Below are 18,035 nucleotides of genomic sequence, written 5' to 3' on the forward strand. Positions count from 1 at the left end.
GTCGTCTAATGTTATCACTGGACTGAGGATTTTTGTGCAAAATAAAAGTTTCGAATATTAATTGCAAGGAACAAGAGCCAAATAAAAATTGTTCTCTTTCTTCAATATGGTTAATAGGTTGGAAATAATATATTAATGCTCTCCAATTTTTTTAATCTCTCTACTTTTTATCATAAAAGCATAAAATTCGCAGCCTAATTGTTACCCTGTAATAATCAAAATCAAAATTCTCGGAGTGGAACAAATTACAAAAAACAAAAACAAAATTAACAGATAAAAAATTTCAAATTACAAAGTTTTTGAGAATTGAAATTTCATACGTTGTCGAAAGAAACATTGCAATTTAAGGGAAGCAGGAAACAATAATTTTGTTGTGGAAAGAAAGTTAGGAGAAGTAAAAAATGTTTGACGCCACGGTAGATAACCGAATAAAACATGGTCGATATTTAACCGATAATGAAATCTTGATTCTTTAATCCCGAATTAAATTCTTAACCTTTCTATGAGGTACAGACTAGATTACTATCGTTTTATTTCGCGCAGAGAAATCAGTTTATGAAGTGGGTAGAATTTATCAGGAGCAACGTAACTCTCCCGTAATTATCTTACTGTGTTATTAATAATCCTTTTGCCACGGTGTCAAGGAAATGTTACCAATAAAAGTAGCGGTGTAAAATTAATGACCCTTGTAGCTGATAAGGGGAACCTTGATCGAAAGAAACCTCCTTTCCTCACATCGTTAATTTTTCCGATATTATAACTCTTTCGCTTCTGTAAACGGGTACAACTTTTACAGGATTCAGGATATTTTTACTGGAACAGCCGTCGTAGGTATTCTGAGAATGATCCCGCGTTCATTTCAACAAACAAACGCGTGATTTCACGCGAAGGCAATTACACGCTCACGCTGCGCTGATATATCGCCACTTCGCTGTTTGTCCAATTACAAGAAATCGCATTGAACCGCCTGATAAATTTTCGAAACGAAAACAAAATCGTACCGCTTCGAACGCATTACGCTCTTATCCCCGATCTTCATGCAATCGAAAATTTTTAATTTTATTGTACGCGCGTACATTTTTCTCCCAGTCCCATTTACTCCTTTAATCTTACAAAAATAAACGTAAACATGATCAAACCAACGTAGAGTATCGATATAGTCTATTTTAAAATGGGACCATGAAACTTTAATATAAGGTGTTCCGTAGTATTTATTTAAAAATAAAATGCAAACGCTTCGTAAATGTGGGTTCGCAAACGATTTGTTGTGAATTTGTGTAGGATAAATAATAATATACAAGGTGACAGTTATTTTCTCCAATTCAAATGGAACTATTTTCTCCAATTCTTTATCAATGAAAAAACGTTTCAAATGGAATTTGTTTTGCTTTGAGAGGCGTTTGATTTAGAGGACCTATCACTTTTTATATTTCGTTTTTACACATCCTACACTTTTATATTTTATTTTTAACTTTACCATTGAGAGTCGATGCTGTTTGGACGTATATTACTTTTAACACAATTTTATTGATCTTGCTACATTTATTGTATAAGTGTATCAGAATATCGTTCTTACGGATATTACCATTGTGAAAACTATACTGTCTCAATACTTTCGTTTGTTTGTTGTGATCGGTATCACTGCGGGTTTTATGCAGTTATAACAAAAATTAGTAGACGAAATTTAAGACAGTCTACATATTCCAAGAATTTAGGAATACTGTTGTATTATTTGTTGTTTGTTAAGGTGGCTGTATACTGCAACGAGTGCAGATATTTTTTATTTGACATACATGCAGTCTATTGATTAGCTTGAACGTACATGAACGACTCTGCCGCATCGAAAAGCCTGTCGATAAGTACATAACGTCACGATCTTCTCGAAATTTCTTACACACTATTGATTTTCTCTCATACACGTACGCATACATTCATTTTATGCATACAGAGCACCATTCTAAAAACTTCACTAGCGTCTCGTTGCTCCTAGATTCTTCCATTATGTAATGCATACATAAATAATACCATTAAGCATATGTACCCGTATTTATGTGATACAAACATAATTCATTTATTTATTCTACGATTATAATAGAGAATTGACAAGAACGCACATCGTCTTGATCGTTTCCAATATTCAAATTATATTTCCATATACTATATACGTATATAATACCTACTAAAAAATTAGCGATATCGATAAATAAGAATAATAAGTAAACAAGTAAATGAACAGCAATAGAAAGAGGATGGTATCAATCGATAAAACAGTGAAATAGTATTCTGGTTTTCGAGGCTGGTTTCGGCGTGAATTTTTCGGAATTTTTTTCCGAAAAACTGTCGAATCTTTTGCATTGGGATTTTGCACGGATGTTTGCTAGTATTTGAAGTGCACGTGTCACCTTTTTAAAAGTAAAAATAATCAAAATCACGCGAGCTATATATTTTATTCACTGTTATTCCTCTGGAAGAGGCGGAGAAAATCGATTTTTAGAAAATGAGAGAAAAGCGGCTCGCAACGGAACGCGTTGAACGCCACCAGAGAAAGAGCGACATTAGGGCATTCCTGAGAGCACCGTGCGCAAATAAAAATACTGAAAGAATCGCGCGTCTCGTCGATTAAACTATGGTTACGGTCACCGGAGGAGAAACGGTTGGATCGAGACCGAGAATTGATAGTGGTTGTCGATTTTTCCGTGCAGTGTCGATCGGAAAGCGCGGAGCGATCCAGATAGAAGTCCGCGCGATTGATATGCGAGTGAAAAGTTCACGTAATTGCGAAGGATTAGCAAAGGTGGTAGAAGAGGATGACGATGAACGCTGGTCGGAAACTCATCAGCCAGACGTCGGTGGACAGCGAAAGTAACGAGCGTGTCAGCACAGACCGCGTGGGTAGTTTTCCTTTTCATGCTTACACGAATCCGAGCCATCTAAACGTGCACCGTGCACCCGCATCGATAACGGTGTTTGTTGTTACCACCGTCACAGTTCCTCCCTCCCCGCACTCGACCCGATTTTATTAATTACCCAAGGTGCTCAAATTGTTAGAGCCGCTACGCGGGAAATGCAAAGGGCCAGAGGAATTTTTCCAAGTTGTTTCTCTTCATTGAAAATACAATTTATTATGACCATAAATCGTAATAAAAGACGACCCTTATAACTTCATTTTCTGTAAGCAGTTCAGGCACCCAGGCTTTAAGGGGGCCGGCATGGTTTGAAATCCATATACGTATGCAACGGTCAACATCTAGACAAACTGTCGCTTCAATATTGCAATGAGCAGTTTAGTAGTGGTCAATTGTGTTTCCCAAAAGTCCAATCTACGTCTGTATGGAGCCCAAATTGCGAATTTCTACCTCATCCTGGAGTAATTTGTAATATTCGGCAGAAAATTCGCTTTCTGAAGCAAGCATGACGTCACAAGATGGCTGCCGCTGAGAGATTCTCTTAATTTCGAGAGATTTAGTGTTCGTATCGAAAAAAGGCTCTATACAGACGTAGCAAAGACATGTGCAAACACGGTGGTATGCATTTTTAATTGATTACTTACTTATTTAAGACGTAAAATGTCTAAAAAAAAAGGCACAGCGTAACATAGCGTGTCAGTCAAGGCCAAATGCCTGCCGGCCCTCTTAAGAATAAGAATTTCGAGGTGATTAGGTCTCCATCGACGAATTCATTGGTTCGGCCGTGCATTGGTCTCGAGTGCCCTAATAATTTGAGCACCCACTGTATTCCAGGAGAACGCAGAACACGCTGCCATAAACACGAGCATTCTACGCTTTCCCAGCCGTGTCCCCCACCCAGTTCACCGCCTAGCTAATATACGACGCAAAATCCATGTATGTTTGTGCGCTTCCACCCACCACACTTTCTACATTCGCGAAATTTCGTTTTATTAGTCATCTACTGGAAAACATACGGGAGGTTGAGTCAGAAGGTGAAGGTTGTTGCCGAACGATTTTGCGCCACTGCACTGGACTGGAAGGGGTCGTTCTTTCTGGTAGAATGGACCGGTCCGTGAAACCAATCTTCTTTTTATTTTGTTTAACTCCCAAACTGCAATTCGCGATACAGCACGCCGCGCATGCCGAACGATCGGTTTTCAGCGGTAACGAAATTTCTGTTGTGCATGCATCGAAGCAAACCCGTACACAAAAAGCTTGTTCCGTTGGCTTTTCAAGCTCTTCGCAAACCTCTTCTTCGTAGCGGGAAAATCATGGTCATATTTGTGTTTGACTCTGCCTTCCAACAACAATGTACTGTTTGTCGTTCTCTCGACAGTCCTTACACTTAAATGTGCTGTACCATTTTGTCCAATGCGAACCATCCGGCTGATCACAAAGTCTTTGAATTGTTTATTTTCGATGGTATTGTTTAGCAAGGATAAATATTAACCTCGGTTAAGTTATAGTCGAACTTTTTTCTAATTTATAGCTGACAACAATTAATTGATTCGTTCTGTACGACGAAAAGAAATTACAAAAAAATATAACGTAAGAGGTACGACATCACTTTGAGCAAATGAAAATAATTGTTAAATTTTGCAACGTTTACACGAGATTTTATTTTCTTCAGTTCATTCGATGTTGCTGAGCTTGTTCGATAAAGTACGTTTTTGCCCGAAGCAGTGAAATAATTGGGCTTTCTCGAAGAATATATTGCGGCCCGTGCTTGTATGTGCATCGTCAGCGCATAGATTGCAAAAATATAGGGACGGGGATGCAACAACGCTTATGTCATAATCCCCGATTACGAGGCTGCAGTCGGGCACCAAGACGTAAGATTATCTGTTGAGTCTTACACGTTACATAATGGAAACAGTTTTTCTCGTAGTTAGTGTTATGACAATAACGGTTAACACGTGACCGGGTGCACGTGCTCACGCGATGTGTGTGGTTACATGTGATCTTTATCGTGAGCCAACGCGATCAGCATGTAACAGGCTCGTCGCGCCTCGAACAAGTGTTCAGGACACGTTAGCAAGCAGAGGTTTAGCTACTGAAAATTAGTGTATCTTCATAACGCGTTAATTGTCATTTCACTTGTACCTGCATGATTGGCACAGTTTCTTTTTTTACTAGATTTCAACGTTAATTCGTACGCTGGTAGGCAGACTAACGTTTCGTTAGGACGTACGAAGTATGAGTTAAAATAGCAGTGACTTTAATAAATCTTGTGTTTTCCGGTTCAATTAAAACATTGATTAGATTTCTTGGAACTTTGGTACACGTTCGCGGTGCACTTGACATGATAATTATTAGTAAACTGCGGATTTTATGCATTTATCACAAAAATGAGTAGGTGTAGTTCACAACAGTTAAAAGATTAAAGAGATTTAATAATGTCGATATGCCATTTTTAACATATAAAAATTACTAATGAGCAAAATCTTTAATTAGCTCCTACAGATTGCAATTGATGTATACAAATTTTCCGCAGTCTAATTATTAGTTTATTATCGAATAAATCCAAGTATGAACGAGTCTGGTTAATACTACGTTATAAGCATAACTACATCATTAACCCTACGAATGCTATGTCATTCTTGACGCTTTTTATTTCGAAATAAGAAACTTTCGAAATAGGACGAAAGCCGGTCCGGAACAATCGTCTTATATCGAAAAGAAAACTGTTGTGAATTGTCAGTGTGGGTCAGAAATGACTCCGGCATAGGCCTAGTACTCGCAGGAGTCCGAGGGTTAAATAAGAATGTTCACATCACCGTTATCCTTTTTCTTTCACTTTCACGGTACAATTGCCCACATGTTTTTTTTTGTATAAATATTGTATTTATTTAATTGCTTCCGATTTATTTGAAACCTGCTGTCTTTAATTCAAGCTTGCATCATTGTGATGCGAGCAGAAGTGACGCAGAAATGTTTGTAAATCATTCATTTTACATGGGAACGTTGCATTTGTGTTTCAGGACACCAGGACTCACGTTGTCGTGGAGCTTTATGATACTGAACGATCCTACGTGGAGGCACTGCAAATACTAGTCAATGTGAGTACACGTTGATCAAAATAAAAAATCAATTTTGCTGTGTGAAATTATCAAATGCATTTGAAAAGCGTATATTTCACCGAGCCACCAATTTATTCGATAATTCTAGAATCCTAATTTATTGGGAACTTTACTAACTTCTAGGCAACATGAACAAATCGGTCACGTTTGTTCCCACCCTTAATTATTGGACAGTAATCGAGAAAAGTGCTCATATGGATTTTGCTTACAAAAAGTTGGAAGAAATCATAGTTTCGGAGTTACCGAAAACAAAATTTCACACAACCATATCGGAAATACCTCCGCACAATTTTAACATTTCTCCAGTCACTGTTATCGAAACTGGATCGATCAGGGTACCATTTTTCTGCAAGACACCTCCTCGCTGCTGATTATTTTCGCTTCCGGTGCAGTATCGACTGAAACGTGTTTCACGAAAGTTCTTAGAACACAGGAGCCGCGACCTTGTTCCTCGTAAACAAGCTCGTTGCCCGTTTATTTACTTCGGACAAGGATTCCACTTCAGTGATCTACTTGTCGAGCAATTTCTCGCTAAGTTATGCAGCCCCGCAACTCTCTCGGTTGTTGTTCTGATTAAATATGCCGCGGGGGTTACAAGCGCACTGTCCCGACAATCAGTTCGATAAATTATAATATTGTAACGTTACTCCATTTTGGAAAACTTAGTTTCGAAGCAACGTTTGATATGTCCCAAGAACATATACGTTTTGAATGAAATACAAGAGTCCCTTACTAAACTCGTACAAATGATAATTTGAATGACAAAAAATTGTATCTTTGGTCACGTCGAATTTCATTTAATTTCTGTGTCAAAGATAATTAGTTCATATGTGGTTAGAACGTTATGGACTAGATGCCATATGCCTGATGCTGCCAACATGATGACATTCGTTCCGAAAAGGTTAAATTCAGAAAGGGAGAAGAAGTAGAAATGTGCGTCCATTTTATAAAGCATTCGTGGAAGTTGTATTACGAAAGTGGCCGATTTTCGCGAAAGCTTCTTAACCACTTTAATTTCGTTGGTATGTTAAGATTATCACAGTAAAAATGCTCTGGTTCGTTCGTTTTCAGGGAAATTCAATGGCAATGCATTTGCAAATATGAGCAAAGCAATTTGGATAATATTAACATGTTCTTACTTCAATGATATACATCTTTCATACAGACCAACAAAGAAAGATTATTTTCTCGTTAGCATCGCGCGAAGCTTCTGAATTTCGATAGAATTTGACCTTCGTCGTAAAATGGAAAATTCATTTATAATCGATTTAGGTTCTATTAAACCTAACTCTCCCGTTATGCTGGATATTATTTCAAATACGATCCAATGAACCTGTTACGATCAATCAGTTGTTCGCTTTCGAAACAATCGTATAAAACTTTATCTTTGAAACAGTCAATTGGAAAATATTCAACCGCAGATATTTTTTTTCATTGAAACGATTTCGTTGCAGTTTTCACTTGCGTCACGAAGTAAAGCTTTTAGTAATCCAAGCAAGGTTCTACTCGAATTCACCGTCATCCGAATTGTGCGTCATTACTGTCCAACGTCACAGAATTTCACGTGTCTCACTGTTCAACGTATTTCTGACATTTACGAGCATGAACTTCAAAGTACCGGTATTATGAGTTATTGAAATCGGCGTAGCTATACAGAGAAATTCGGATCCAATGATCGATGAACGTTGCCATGGCTCTACGGAAATGACATTTCGCTCTCAACCGTATTATAATTATACCGCTCCGTATTATAATTACAGACAGAGCGTCCCGAAACCGTTGTACTTCTTTAAAAGGTGTGATACCTAATTTAAAAGGTAATTTTCACCTTTCCGAAAATATTCTCTGCGGTTGAGGAGTTATCAACAAAAAAGCTACGATTTTTAAACCTATGATAGATTGATTTTCTGATCTTCACAGAGGCGTTAGGCTTGACATTCCAACATCGAATATTCTTCGTTAATCATAGTGTGAATGCTTTTTGAGATTAAATCGTGAGATTAAATGGCCGGACCGGTATAGCAACGTTGCAGACGTTATAAAATAGGAATTTTAGTGGCAAGTTTGGCGAGCTTATAATTGCTGGAGTCGCTGTGCATCGTGGGATTTAAATAGCCAGACAATTGCACCCTTCTGGACATTATAGAATAGAATCGATGTCCTTCGAAGGAGCTGGAGCACTTATTCGTCGTTACGCTCTCCAATCAATTTCTCTTCTCGTAAATACGGTGGAAGGAATGTAAAACGATTATGCGCAACACGGTAGTAACAGAACCCTTCCGAAGGAGAAAACACTTTTCCTCGCCGTTTGACATTTCAAGAAGCTGGTCTCGAATGCGTCTCCGCTTTCAACGCGCTACTCGGTACGGAGAGAGACGGTTCGCCGGCGTCCCTCCCCCTCCCCCACACCCCCCACCCTCGCGACCGATCGATAAATAATGCTTGCAATTAGTTCCTCGTAATTACCGTGCCGCCTCTGCGATTCGATACGATCAAGGAAGGACGATTCTTCATAAACACCGGTGAAAATCTACGCGGGTAAATAGGTCGCAACCTTCGCGGCCGCCATCCGCCACCGGCGCGTGTTCTGAATTTAATGGTCGCATCCTCGCGTATCGATATATCGGTCGCGGCCCTCGTAAACGATTTTACGAACGCCTGTCCGCGTGTCTTCAATGGGACCGATCGAGGAATCGATGCTGGGTCAAATTTATAACTGAAGGTCAAATTTATATTTATTTATGAAATCAAGGGGGTTGTCTCGTGTAATCGCTGAAAAATTGATCAATTCTCATGAATTATTCTTGTTGTAATTCGTTTAGCTGCTCCTCCTTCGAGCAGAACAATTTTCTATACAGTTTTAATTATTCGTTCCTTGGTCCCATCTCGCCCACAATAAATGCATGTTTAAACATCGTGTCCTGATGGCGTAGATGATTGGAAACCCCAGGTGGGAAATGATTTTGAATCTGATGTTGTTAAAAACGCATTGTTGTACATTCGACAGTGCAAATCGACAAAAATTTTTACCCGCGTGTTTTGCTCGCAGGAAGAAATTATTTTTTAAATGACGTTTAGACTGCAAATGACTGGTTCGCGTGAAGCTTTAACTATATTCTTTAGGATATGTGGCATTTCAGAAATACCTGCAACCGTTGAAGAGTCCCGAAAATGCCGGTTTGGTGGATGCAGCGACAGTGGACGAAATCTTTTACCAGGTAAACAACTTTCGATCAATGTCTGTGCATTATTTCTAAACAAATAATCCGAGGTTATTCCCTGAAAGGGAAGTTTATTTTGTAAATGGAGGGTTACAGTTTCTCAATTGCCTTTTGTTCATTATAAAATGCGTAAGAATTTTAATTTACATTCTATCTTCTTCTTTGAAGCATCAAAAATATATGTATTGGTACGAGAAAGAAACTCAAAATGGTACACTAACATTTCGACTGGTGTTAGCGGAAATTGAAAATATTTGCTAACGAAACATGAGCTGCAGATAGAAATATTTAATAACAAAGCGTGCAGGTGAACAAGCTTCTACGAGGGGGATTATTGTGCACCGTATTCTCAGGGCTGACTATGTTCCGACTTCTCTACTTGCTCGAAATTCTATTGAACGCAGTGCACTGGAATTTTCGCGTATCGCGTCAGAATCACTATGAAAGCCCAATATAGATTCCTTAAATTCAGTTTACTACATCCATACTCATTTCGAATAGAATATTTTCTGACCGCAATTGTTACATTTTTTTTTTTTTTGTAGACGTTTATTTTAAAGTGGTCGCATTAACGGCTAGGTCATTAGCGACCATTTTGTTTGAGATTGCAACGTGGAAATGAAAGAAATAATCTCGGCAGTCGAAAATTAGTCACTCCGTGCAATATGAAATTATTAAACCATAATATTCCTTTTCAGTTATTTCTGTCGACGTTTAAAATACCATCTCGTTGCGCAAATACATTAATATAACATTTCATTTCACTTGGACAAAAATAGCACAGGGTATTGTAAAATTAGAACAAACATTATAAGGACATTTTTTTGCTTCTCAGGGAATATTAATGGAAAAGCTCTTTATGCAATTCCGATGACCTTTGCAAGCGGAAACTAATTGTAAAAATTAAATAAAATGAAATATCGTTAATAAATTTTTCTTTTGTACGCGAAAGGAATCTTTCTTGACGGCAATACATTCTTATATCGAGAATTGTATTTAGAAAATCATTTCGTGGAAGCCGGTCTCGCGAATAGCAGGCTGAAAACTACGACTCGCTTAGGACAGAGTGCTATTTATCCGGTCTATTATTTCATGTAGAATGGCGTCTTATCGAAGAGAGAAGTGGCATTGTTGAAAGATGATTTTAACGTGTTTTAGGTACCCTCTATCCTCAATCATCACGAAGTATTTCTGGAGGAACTGCGCAAGAAGCTCGATACTTGGGAGCTTAAACAGACAATTGGCGATGTCTTTCTCGATGTGGTACGTTTTTCTCTGTATATACACAATAGAAGACAGTCGATCTCTGCTAAATGAAATCCGATAAAGTTTACTCGACAATACGTTTTTAGAATTCCCATTTGCCGGTGCTTGATACGGAACTCTTCCTCGTAACAATCGGTTGTGCTTATTGCGAATTTTCGTTTCCCCAGATGTTTTGCAATAGACCGCTAAAATATATATATATATATATATATATGTTTAACGGACCACGAATTTGCTAAACTAAAAATAACGAGCATTTTCTTTCCAGTTCACGAAGCCAGTCGTCCTGGACACGTACACCCTTTTCCTTGATAATTGGCAGTCCGCGAGAGAGTCGATAAAGACGGCTTGTCAAGCGAAACCGGCTTTCGCACGATTCCTCGAGGTACGCAGGACCCATCGCTATTCATTTTCTATATTCCAATTAGCGGTTTTGTTTCCTCTGCTTCCCCCGTACCAAGTTCATCACGAATTTCTTTGGCGAACGCCGTAGAGACTCCAGCGAGAAATATCGAATCATGATCGTATCGAAAAATGACTGGGATCACAAGAAAAAGGTTATACAGTAACGTCTCGATCTAAGCCGAACGGAGCTACACGATCTTCGTCCAGTATTTGGAGGTTTAATTGACGGTATGTTTACACGCGCTGTCGCAAGAAAATAGTGGCCCTGCACGATCTATGTCACAGCGCGGACCCGGGGACCGGGCTTGGATCAAGACGTTACTGTAGCCAGCGATGGAAAGGAATAAAATATTCTCCATGTTTCTATTCCAATTAAGGACTTTTATTTATTGAAAGACCGGTAGAAAGTTATTCGAGCACCTAATGTATTGTGCTGATCGAATGGTGGTTGGAAAGTTAATATTCTCGTTGCATCGCAGACAATGGAGCGAGAGCACAAGGGAAAACTCGGACTGGATCAATTACTGATCATGCCGGTACAAAAGATACCCCGTTACGAGCTACTCATCCAAAGATTGTTGAAGCACACCGATGCAACGCATCCCGATTTCGAATTACTTCAAGCCGCCCAGAAGGAGGTGCACGAGTTAGTTGTGAAGATCAATTGCACGGAAAGACAGTCCCACGAGGCGCAGCAACAGCAAAGTACTTTGAGGGAAGTTCAAGGCCTCGTCGAAGGTCTCGATGGCATCGTTACCAACGACAGGTGAGCACCTCGAAGCGATTATGCATCTTATATCGCATTTATCACATTGTCCGAAATGCAGATCACCAAATAATTCAGTTGTGTATTTCAATTTTTACAAAATTCTTCCAACGACATATTCGTGACGCTTTTCCGATTCGAATGACACCAAACACGACACAATTTCGATCGTGTTTGCTCGTTTAATTAGTACAGTACTCGATGAATATAAGGATAATAATTATCTCTGGATACAGTGATAAGTTAAATCGTTACAAAAAGTATTCGATAAAACGAATCAACTGTCTACTTTTGTAATTATTCATAGTTTCGATATGGAAAATATTTCTATGTACCGCAAATGTAAATGCAATGATGAAATTATTATCGGTTTCATTAGATTTAAGGAAGGGTTTATCTATGTATTTTGGTTTATTTATGTATTTTGTGGCTATTGTTATCTTTACCATTAGAATTAGTGCTCTATAGATTGCTGCGTTACGCTACTTAAATTTCCTTATAATATTTCGATAGGGGTGAACAGTTTAGTGTTTTATAAAAAGCGAAACAGTGCATCATTTTATTAATATTTTTCTAAAATATCATTACCTTTTACACCATATTTGTCTAATCCCACTGTATTAGTATTCTCATTTGGTATACGCCAAAATAATTCGTTCAACGATTAATGTTCACAATTTGTATGCAATATTTTCTGCTAGGGGTAGCATCAGGTTCGGATAATCGAGGTTCTATTGAATCGTCGATCGAAGAAGCAAATGTACTTGGAATTATGTCGTGTTTGGGCTCATCTTAATCAGAAAAACCTCACAAATATTCTAGTAAATGTTTCACAGAAGGATAATTAAAAACAACAAATTTTTGTCACTGTGTCAGTATCGTAGCGCCGATATGTCCGGCCCCGCACCATGTTACGCTTCGCAACGCTTTGTCCCTGGTGTCTAGCGGTTTCTAGTTTCTGCCTTTTCAAATTGGACACGGCACGTTTTCCAGTTTGAAAGGAAACGACTGAACAATGACTCCTTCAAATATGTCCACGTCGTATCCACGCGACAGCGTGTTGTGCCCGGTTTTCCGTTTCACGAGCTATTCAATCTTTAGGCGCGCGTACTGTATTGATTCCCAATAGCGGCGTGTGTCGCGGTTAAAACTGTTGTGAAAACAAAATAAAGATCCGTTCCCATTGACATATCTATTTTCGCCGGCAGAGCTTTCGTCCGGCACGATCTTGTCACCATTGCCTCGAACCAGGGAGCGAGAAAGGAACACGCGTTGTTCCTGTTCTCCGATCTGCTCGTCATCACCAGCATCAAACGGAGAAGCGGAACCATCAAGAAACCGTCGACGTGAGTCCTTAGAGTCGTCCAAACCGCACAAACTTTTTACTATAGTAACAGTTCGAAAGTATTTAACCCTCGGATGGCGAACCACCGCGAGGTTGTTGCATTCGGAACGTCTAGTAACATTGAACGAACATTACTTTCCAACTAAAACTTTTCGATCAAAGTAACCAGTATTGCAATCGATGTACAGTGAATTCAGTAGCTCGCTATAGGTAACTCACAGTCACTCTGGGCACACGACAACTTCTCGATAAAATATCTTTAATAAGAAAAGTATCTTTTCAGATACTTAAGCATCTTTTTTTCTAGGAGTTCCTGTCCGAACAGTTTGGTCGGCCTATTGGAAGCAAATAAGTACAAAATGTTAACGAGAATACCGCTGGACGACCTAGAAGTTATGAAAGGTATTTCGTTTCACATTGTGTTAATATTTTCCCACGTCGTTAACCGATTGCCGTACGATAACAATGAGACTTTCGCACATAGTCCATCAACCATGAAAGTTGCCTCTGTCTTTTGGGCCGAAATAAAATTCTCTTCTGTAGCCTGTTATTTTGCCGGGAGTTCCACTGGAGATAGTTAAGCATCAATGGAAATGTGGATATATAACAGATACGAATTTTCCTTTTGTTTTCAGAAATATTTAAAGACAAAGAAGTCCTGAGTTACTTTAACACTGGATTTACGGGACCCGTCAAAATGACGGATTCTAATATTTTGAAATTGCGAATATTGAGATTGTAAAAATGCATCTATGAGCAATTATTTAACACATTAAAAAATGGCTACAAACTTTGATCGATACACTCATGTAATTTTTATAAAGTAATGTAATATAGTAATTTTTAGTGCTCCGTAAACCTAGTGTTAAATGATTTGCTTCTATCAGAAGAGTGGCAATAAAATTAAAGTTTGTAAGGTAGTAAGCGAACTGTTAAGAGCCAATGGTTTCTCCCAACAGCCAAAGATGAAAATTTGAGGCGAATGGCACGGGAGGTAGACCACCTTCGAGAAGACTGCACTACGTTGGTACAACTTCAGGAACTCGCATCAACGTTGCACGGCGCAAAACCGCAGCTAGAGGATCTTATCAAGGACATGCTAGTGCAGGCGCAACGTCAATTAGCTGAGAGAAATGCGGCACATTCACAATTGGCCTGTTTAGAATTAACGCTTAATACTCCGTGAGTAACAATTTACCGTCACAGTGTAGTTCTAAAGTTTTACAAAGCTACATTTATTTCACCAAAATTTGATTTTAAACCACTTGCGGGGCTCTAGATCAATTATTTCCGTCACTCTGTGTCTTCGAATCGCACGATTCGATCCGCCAATAGTGAAAATCACTTTTTCTTCATGAAAATCATTGAGAATCGAATAGATCCATCGCTCTGTCGTATCAGCATAACAACATCTGAGTAATCCATGTCTCCTTCAAAAACCTTAACGTGACTTAGCGCCTTATGGTCGTCGTTAATTTTAGGGCCGGAATCGAGAATATCTCCGTCATGTTCACGAAACCGGACAAGAGGGCCAGCTGGGAGGAGAGCTTCAACGAGGCCAAACAGAAGCTAGGTGAGCATCGTGAACTTTCGTTAGGTGAAATGAACGGGGCTGACCTCTGTCGATGTCTTCGCTTACAGCGTTGTCCGCTGACAGGAGGCCCTGCCCAGAGTTTGTGGGTCCTCTGCCGATTCGAAAGACTCGGGCCGGCTTGCAGTTCACTTGCGCTGCGCCCACCTTGACCAATGGCCAGGTCTCCAGGGATGTCTGGGTGTGCAACAGCGACGGCTTCGTTGGCCAGGTGTGCGTGTTGAGCCTGATGCCGGAACCACCGCATGTCACTTCTTGCAACGGTGTTTGCAACGCCAGGATTCTCTGTGTCGCGGGAATCCCGGCGTGTACACAAAGGTGCTTATCCCCTTTCCCTAATCGATCCTTTACCGCTGTTCGTGATCGAATCGAACGCTGCTTACAACGCCCATCTTCAATGACCAGCACCTTGTGTCGTTCAAAATTGTTTTATTTCTAATTATTTCTTCACGAGACTCTCGTCGAGATACAGTGATTTCTCTATATATGTCGCCAACGCCTGGATGATAAGCGTCGCGGAATTATCCCCACTGCTCGAGAGGCCTCGGACGCCGAGGAGTGTAAACATAACACACCTAGGGTCAACAACACGGGTCTTGCCAGCGACATATATCGAGAATTCACGGTACATAGGTAGATTGATTAAAAAATTGAATAATTATGCGGTTCAGTTTGTTATGGTCAGTTTCTAAATGTGGACACAGTGGATCTTCGAAGTGTAAATTATTTTTCTTTTTTGGTAGAGAAATAATTGAGTTATCATAGTTCGATTCGCGTCTAGAATTGATTGTCCGGTGCATTTCATTAATAATCTGAGAACATTGTTTTGCGATAGCTCGAGCTCCGAGGACTCGGACTCGGACGACATTCCATGTGCAGATACGGGTAGCCTGACCTTGGGCGGCGACGTTCCAAGTATTGATAGTTCTACGACAGAGGAGGAGACGAATCAGCCCACCATGTGGCTGGGAACGGAGGACGGATGCATACACGTTTACAATTGCAACGATAACATCAGAATAAAGAAGAACAAAGTGAAGCTCCAGCATAATAGCAGCGTGCATAGCATCATGTGAGATTCGATATCAGTCCATTATGCGATTTTTGTTAGCAAAGATTCCTTTCGTCATTTCGAACAAATCGAAATCATTTCCATTGAATTGTAATGTTCGTGTTGCGTTTGGTGTTGTAGATACTTGGACAATAAGGTGTTCGTGTCGCTTGATAATGGAGACATCACCGTCTACACTCGAGATCATTGTAAGTTTGAAGAATGTCGTGAAAGTTTCGGAAATCCACTAATTGGTGAAGAAAAAGCTGTTTGAAAGACCCACCTACAATGCCCTTGATTATTTTTCGTATGTTGACAAGATCACCTTCCTGTGTAACCTTCGAAAGCTTTTTAACAAACAGCAAACAGCAATTAAAATCTCCCGGAGATCATTCAGGAGGTCCTCGATTAGCGGTCCTTCACAACTTAGTCTGTGTGCCAGATTATTTTAATGAACCTTATTCATCGAAGAACACTGTTAACGCAACTGTAAATTTCTAGTGGGTGGTTGGGACACACCAGACCCGACAACAGTGACGGTAGGAACAAAAGCGACTCCAATCACGAGGATGCTCTCGGTGTGTGGGAAACTTTGGTGCGGCTGTCGCAACACGGTGAAAATCCTGCACACCCACACCTACGACGTCGAGCATAGTTTCGCCGTCAGCAACGACTCGTCCACTCCAGTTTCCTGCATGGCGAGTTCCGGTGGTCTTGGAGTTTGGATTTCTTTGCACAACAGCGCCGTATTGCGACTGTTCCATTCTACCACTTACGAGTGCTTGACGGACATCAACATTGCTCCGGCTGTCACCAAAATGCTTACCAGTAAGTCTCTACCTGGACGTGGAACAGACGCGTACCCTCACTCGTTTACAGATTTAAGCAAATACATTTTTGTTTTAAATGATTTTTTTATGAAACGGTTAGCAACATATTCGCGACATTATTCTGGTTAAAAGGACACCAAACACGACACAATTTCGATGATATTTACTCCTGTAATGTGGGATATAGTAGAACCTCTATTATCCGAACTAATCAGTGGAATATGAGGCTCTGGGTAATAGGACACTTACCTAGGACTCTCTAGGATATGGATCTCTTTAGGTCTATCTCTTGTGAAACTGTAGAATAAATGCGGATAATCCAGAATACAGATATCGTCGGTATCGCTAATGGTTTCACAAAGACATAATTAACAATTCTGTAATTGTCTCCGGACTTACGACTAAGTACAAGGCTTATTGTAACAGGAATGATTGCCGGCCGTCTATGGTATTTATTTTAACGGAAGCTTTAAACTTGCTGCAGGTTGCGATGACATAATACGACAGCACAAGGCTGCCTGTCTTCGGGTTACCGCGCTTTTGGCTTGCAACGAGTTGCTTTGGATCGGTACAAGCGCCGGCGTACTCCTCACCGTGCCAATTCCCCATATAAAGCCATCCACTCAGAGGATGTCACAGCCGCCAATTGTAACCGGTCAGTATTGACGTCAGATTTAATCGTCTACAAGCGAGGCATCGTTATTGCTTTCGTTATAATTAGACGCTGGCTAGACTCGAGGCACCTCTCGCGAAGTGTCCGCTCCGACACCGCGAAGATGCGGGTTCGATCAATCATTTGTGAAATTTTTGGACCCGAACGCGTATTTCTGACGTGATAACGTGTTCCCGCGAGATATTTATAAAATGCTAGCCGGTGTCGGAATCGAATGAATCAAGAGAGACGGTGCCCTTCAAGTTCGAACTCATGCTTGTTCGCCTTGGGTTACGAAAAACTGTGTGTTCGCAAGAGAAACTGTCAGAAAGAAACGGATTTAGAGCACGCGTTAATTACCTGATAGTTTATAGAACTCAGAGGTTGTAACAACTGTGGTCAGCAAGATTTCAAGGACCGTATGATTAATTGTGATGATTACTTTTTAGGGATTCCCCATGGGCACACCGGCCACGTGCGTTTCCTCACGTGCGTGGAAACGATGACGCCGTCGAAGCCGGACCCCCGTCCGAAAACGAATCGATACTCCCTGAAACCGAACAAGAGCAAACCGAACAACATCAACCGCGGGAAACTCCTCGTGATATCTGGCGGGGACGGCTACGAGGATTTCAGAGGACCTCAAGCTGCCGCTGAGCCGCAGGCTGGTCGCGAAGACTCGACCAATCATCTGCTGCTTTGGAAAGTGTGATGTGATCGAGAACGACCCTCGGTGAGTTCAGCGAAAAACATTCTGCTGACAATCGGGCACGCAAAAGGAAATATCAGTTGCGATACGAATATAAATTATAATCGCGAGGATCTCAACGTATGCTACCATTTTGTCGCACAGTGTAAGACCTCCTACAGTGACCGAAAC

General features: G+C 40.3%; 1 protein-coding gene across 2 annotated transcripts in view; it reads left to right on the plus strand.

Moving 5' to 3' along the window:
• LOC143362217 (rho guanine nucleotide exchange factor 17) overlaps nucleotides 1-18,035 on the plus strand; it is a 74,177-nt gene that overhangs the window by 51,038 nt on the left and 5,104 nt on the right. For both annotated transcript variants that reach the window (XM_076802195.1, XM_076802194.1), the window contains exons 9-23: nucleotides 5,930-6,007; nucleotides 9,169-9,246; nucleotides 10,408-10,512; nucleotides 10,784-10,900; nucleotides 11,400-11,686; nucleotides 12,895-13,032; nucleotides 13,339-13,433; nucleotides 13,991-14,213; nucleotides 14,513-14,604; nucleotides 14,673-14,940; nucleotides 15,458-15,694; nucleotides 15,815-15,882; nucleotides 16,175-16,501; nucleotides 16,988-17,158; nucleotides 17,605-17,888. In XM_076802195.1, the coding sequence (XP_076658310.1) occupies nucleotides 5,930-6,007; nucleotides 9,169-9,246; nucleotides 10,408-10,512; nucleotides 10,784-10,900; nucleotides 11,400-11,686; nucleotides 12,895-13,032; nucleotides 13,339-13,433; nucleotides 13,991-14,213; nucleotides 14,513-14,604; nucleotides 14,673-14,940; nucleotides 15,458-15,694; nucleotides 15,815-15,882; nucleotides 16,175-16,501; nucleotides 16,988-17,158; nucleotides 17,605-17,867 (2,547 nt within the window). In that variant the 3' untranslated portion in view covers nucleotides 17,868-17,888. The remainder of the gene's footprint in view (nucleotides 1-5,929; nucleotides 6,008-9,168; nucleotides 9,247-10,407; nucleotides 10,513-10,783; nucleotides 10,901-11,399; nucleotides 11,687-12,894; nucleotides 13,033-13,338; nucleotides 13,434-13,990; nucleotides 14,214-14,512; nucleotides 14,605-14,672; nucleotides 14,941-15,457; nucleotides 15,695-15,814; nucleotides 15,883-16,174; nucleotides 16,502-16,987; nucleotides 17,159-17,604; nucleotides 17,889-18,035) is intronic.

Source organism: Halictus rubicundus, chromosome 16, assembly GCF_050948215.1.
Source record: "Halictus rubicundus isolate RS-2024b chromosome 16, iyHalRubi1_principal, whole genome shotgun sequence".
NCBI classification, from domain to species: Eukaryota; Metazoa; Arthropoda; class Insecta; order Hymenoptera; family Halictidae; genus Halictus; species Halictus rubicundus.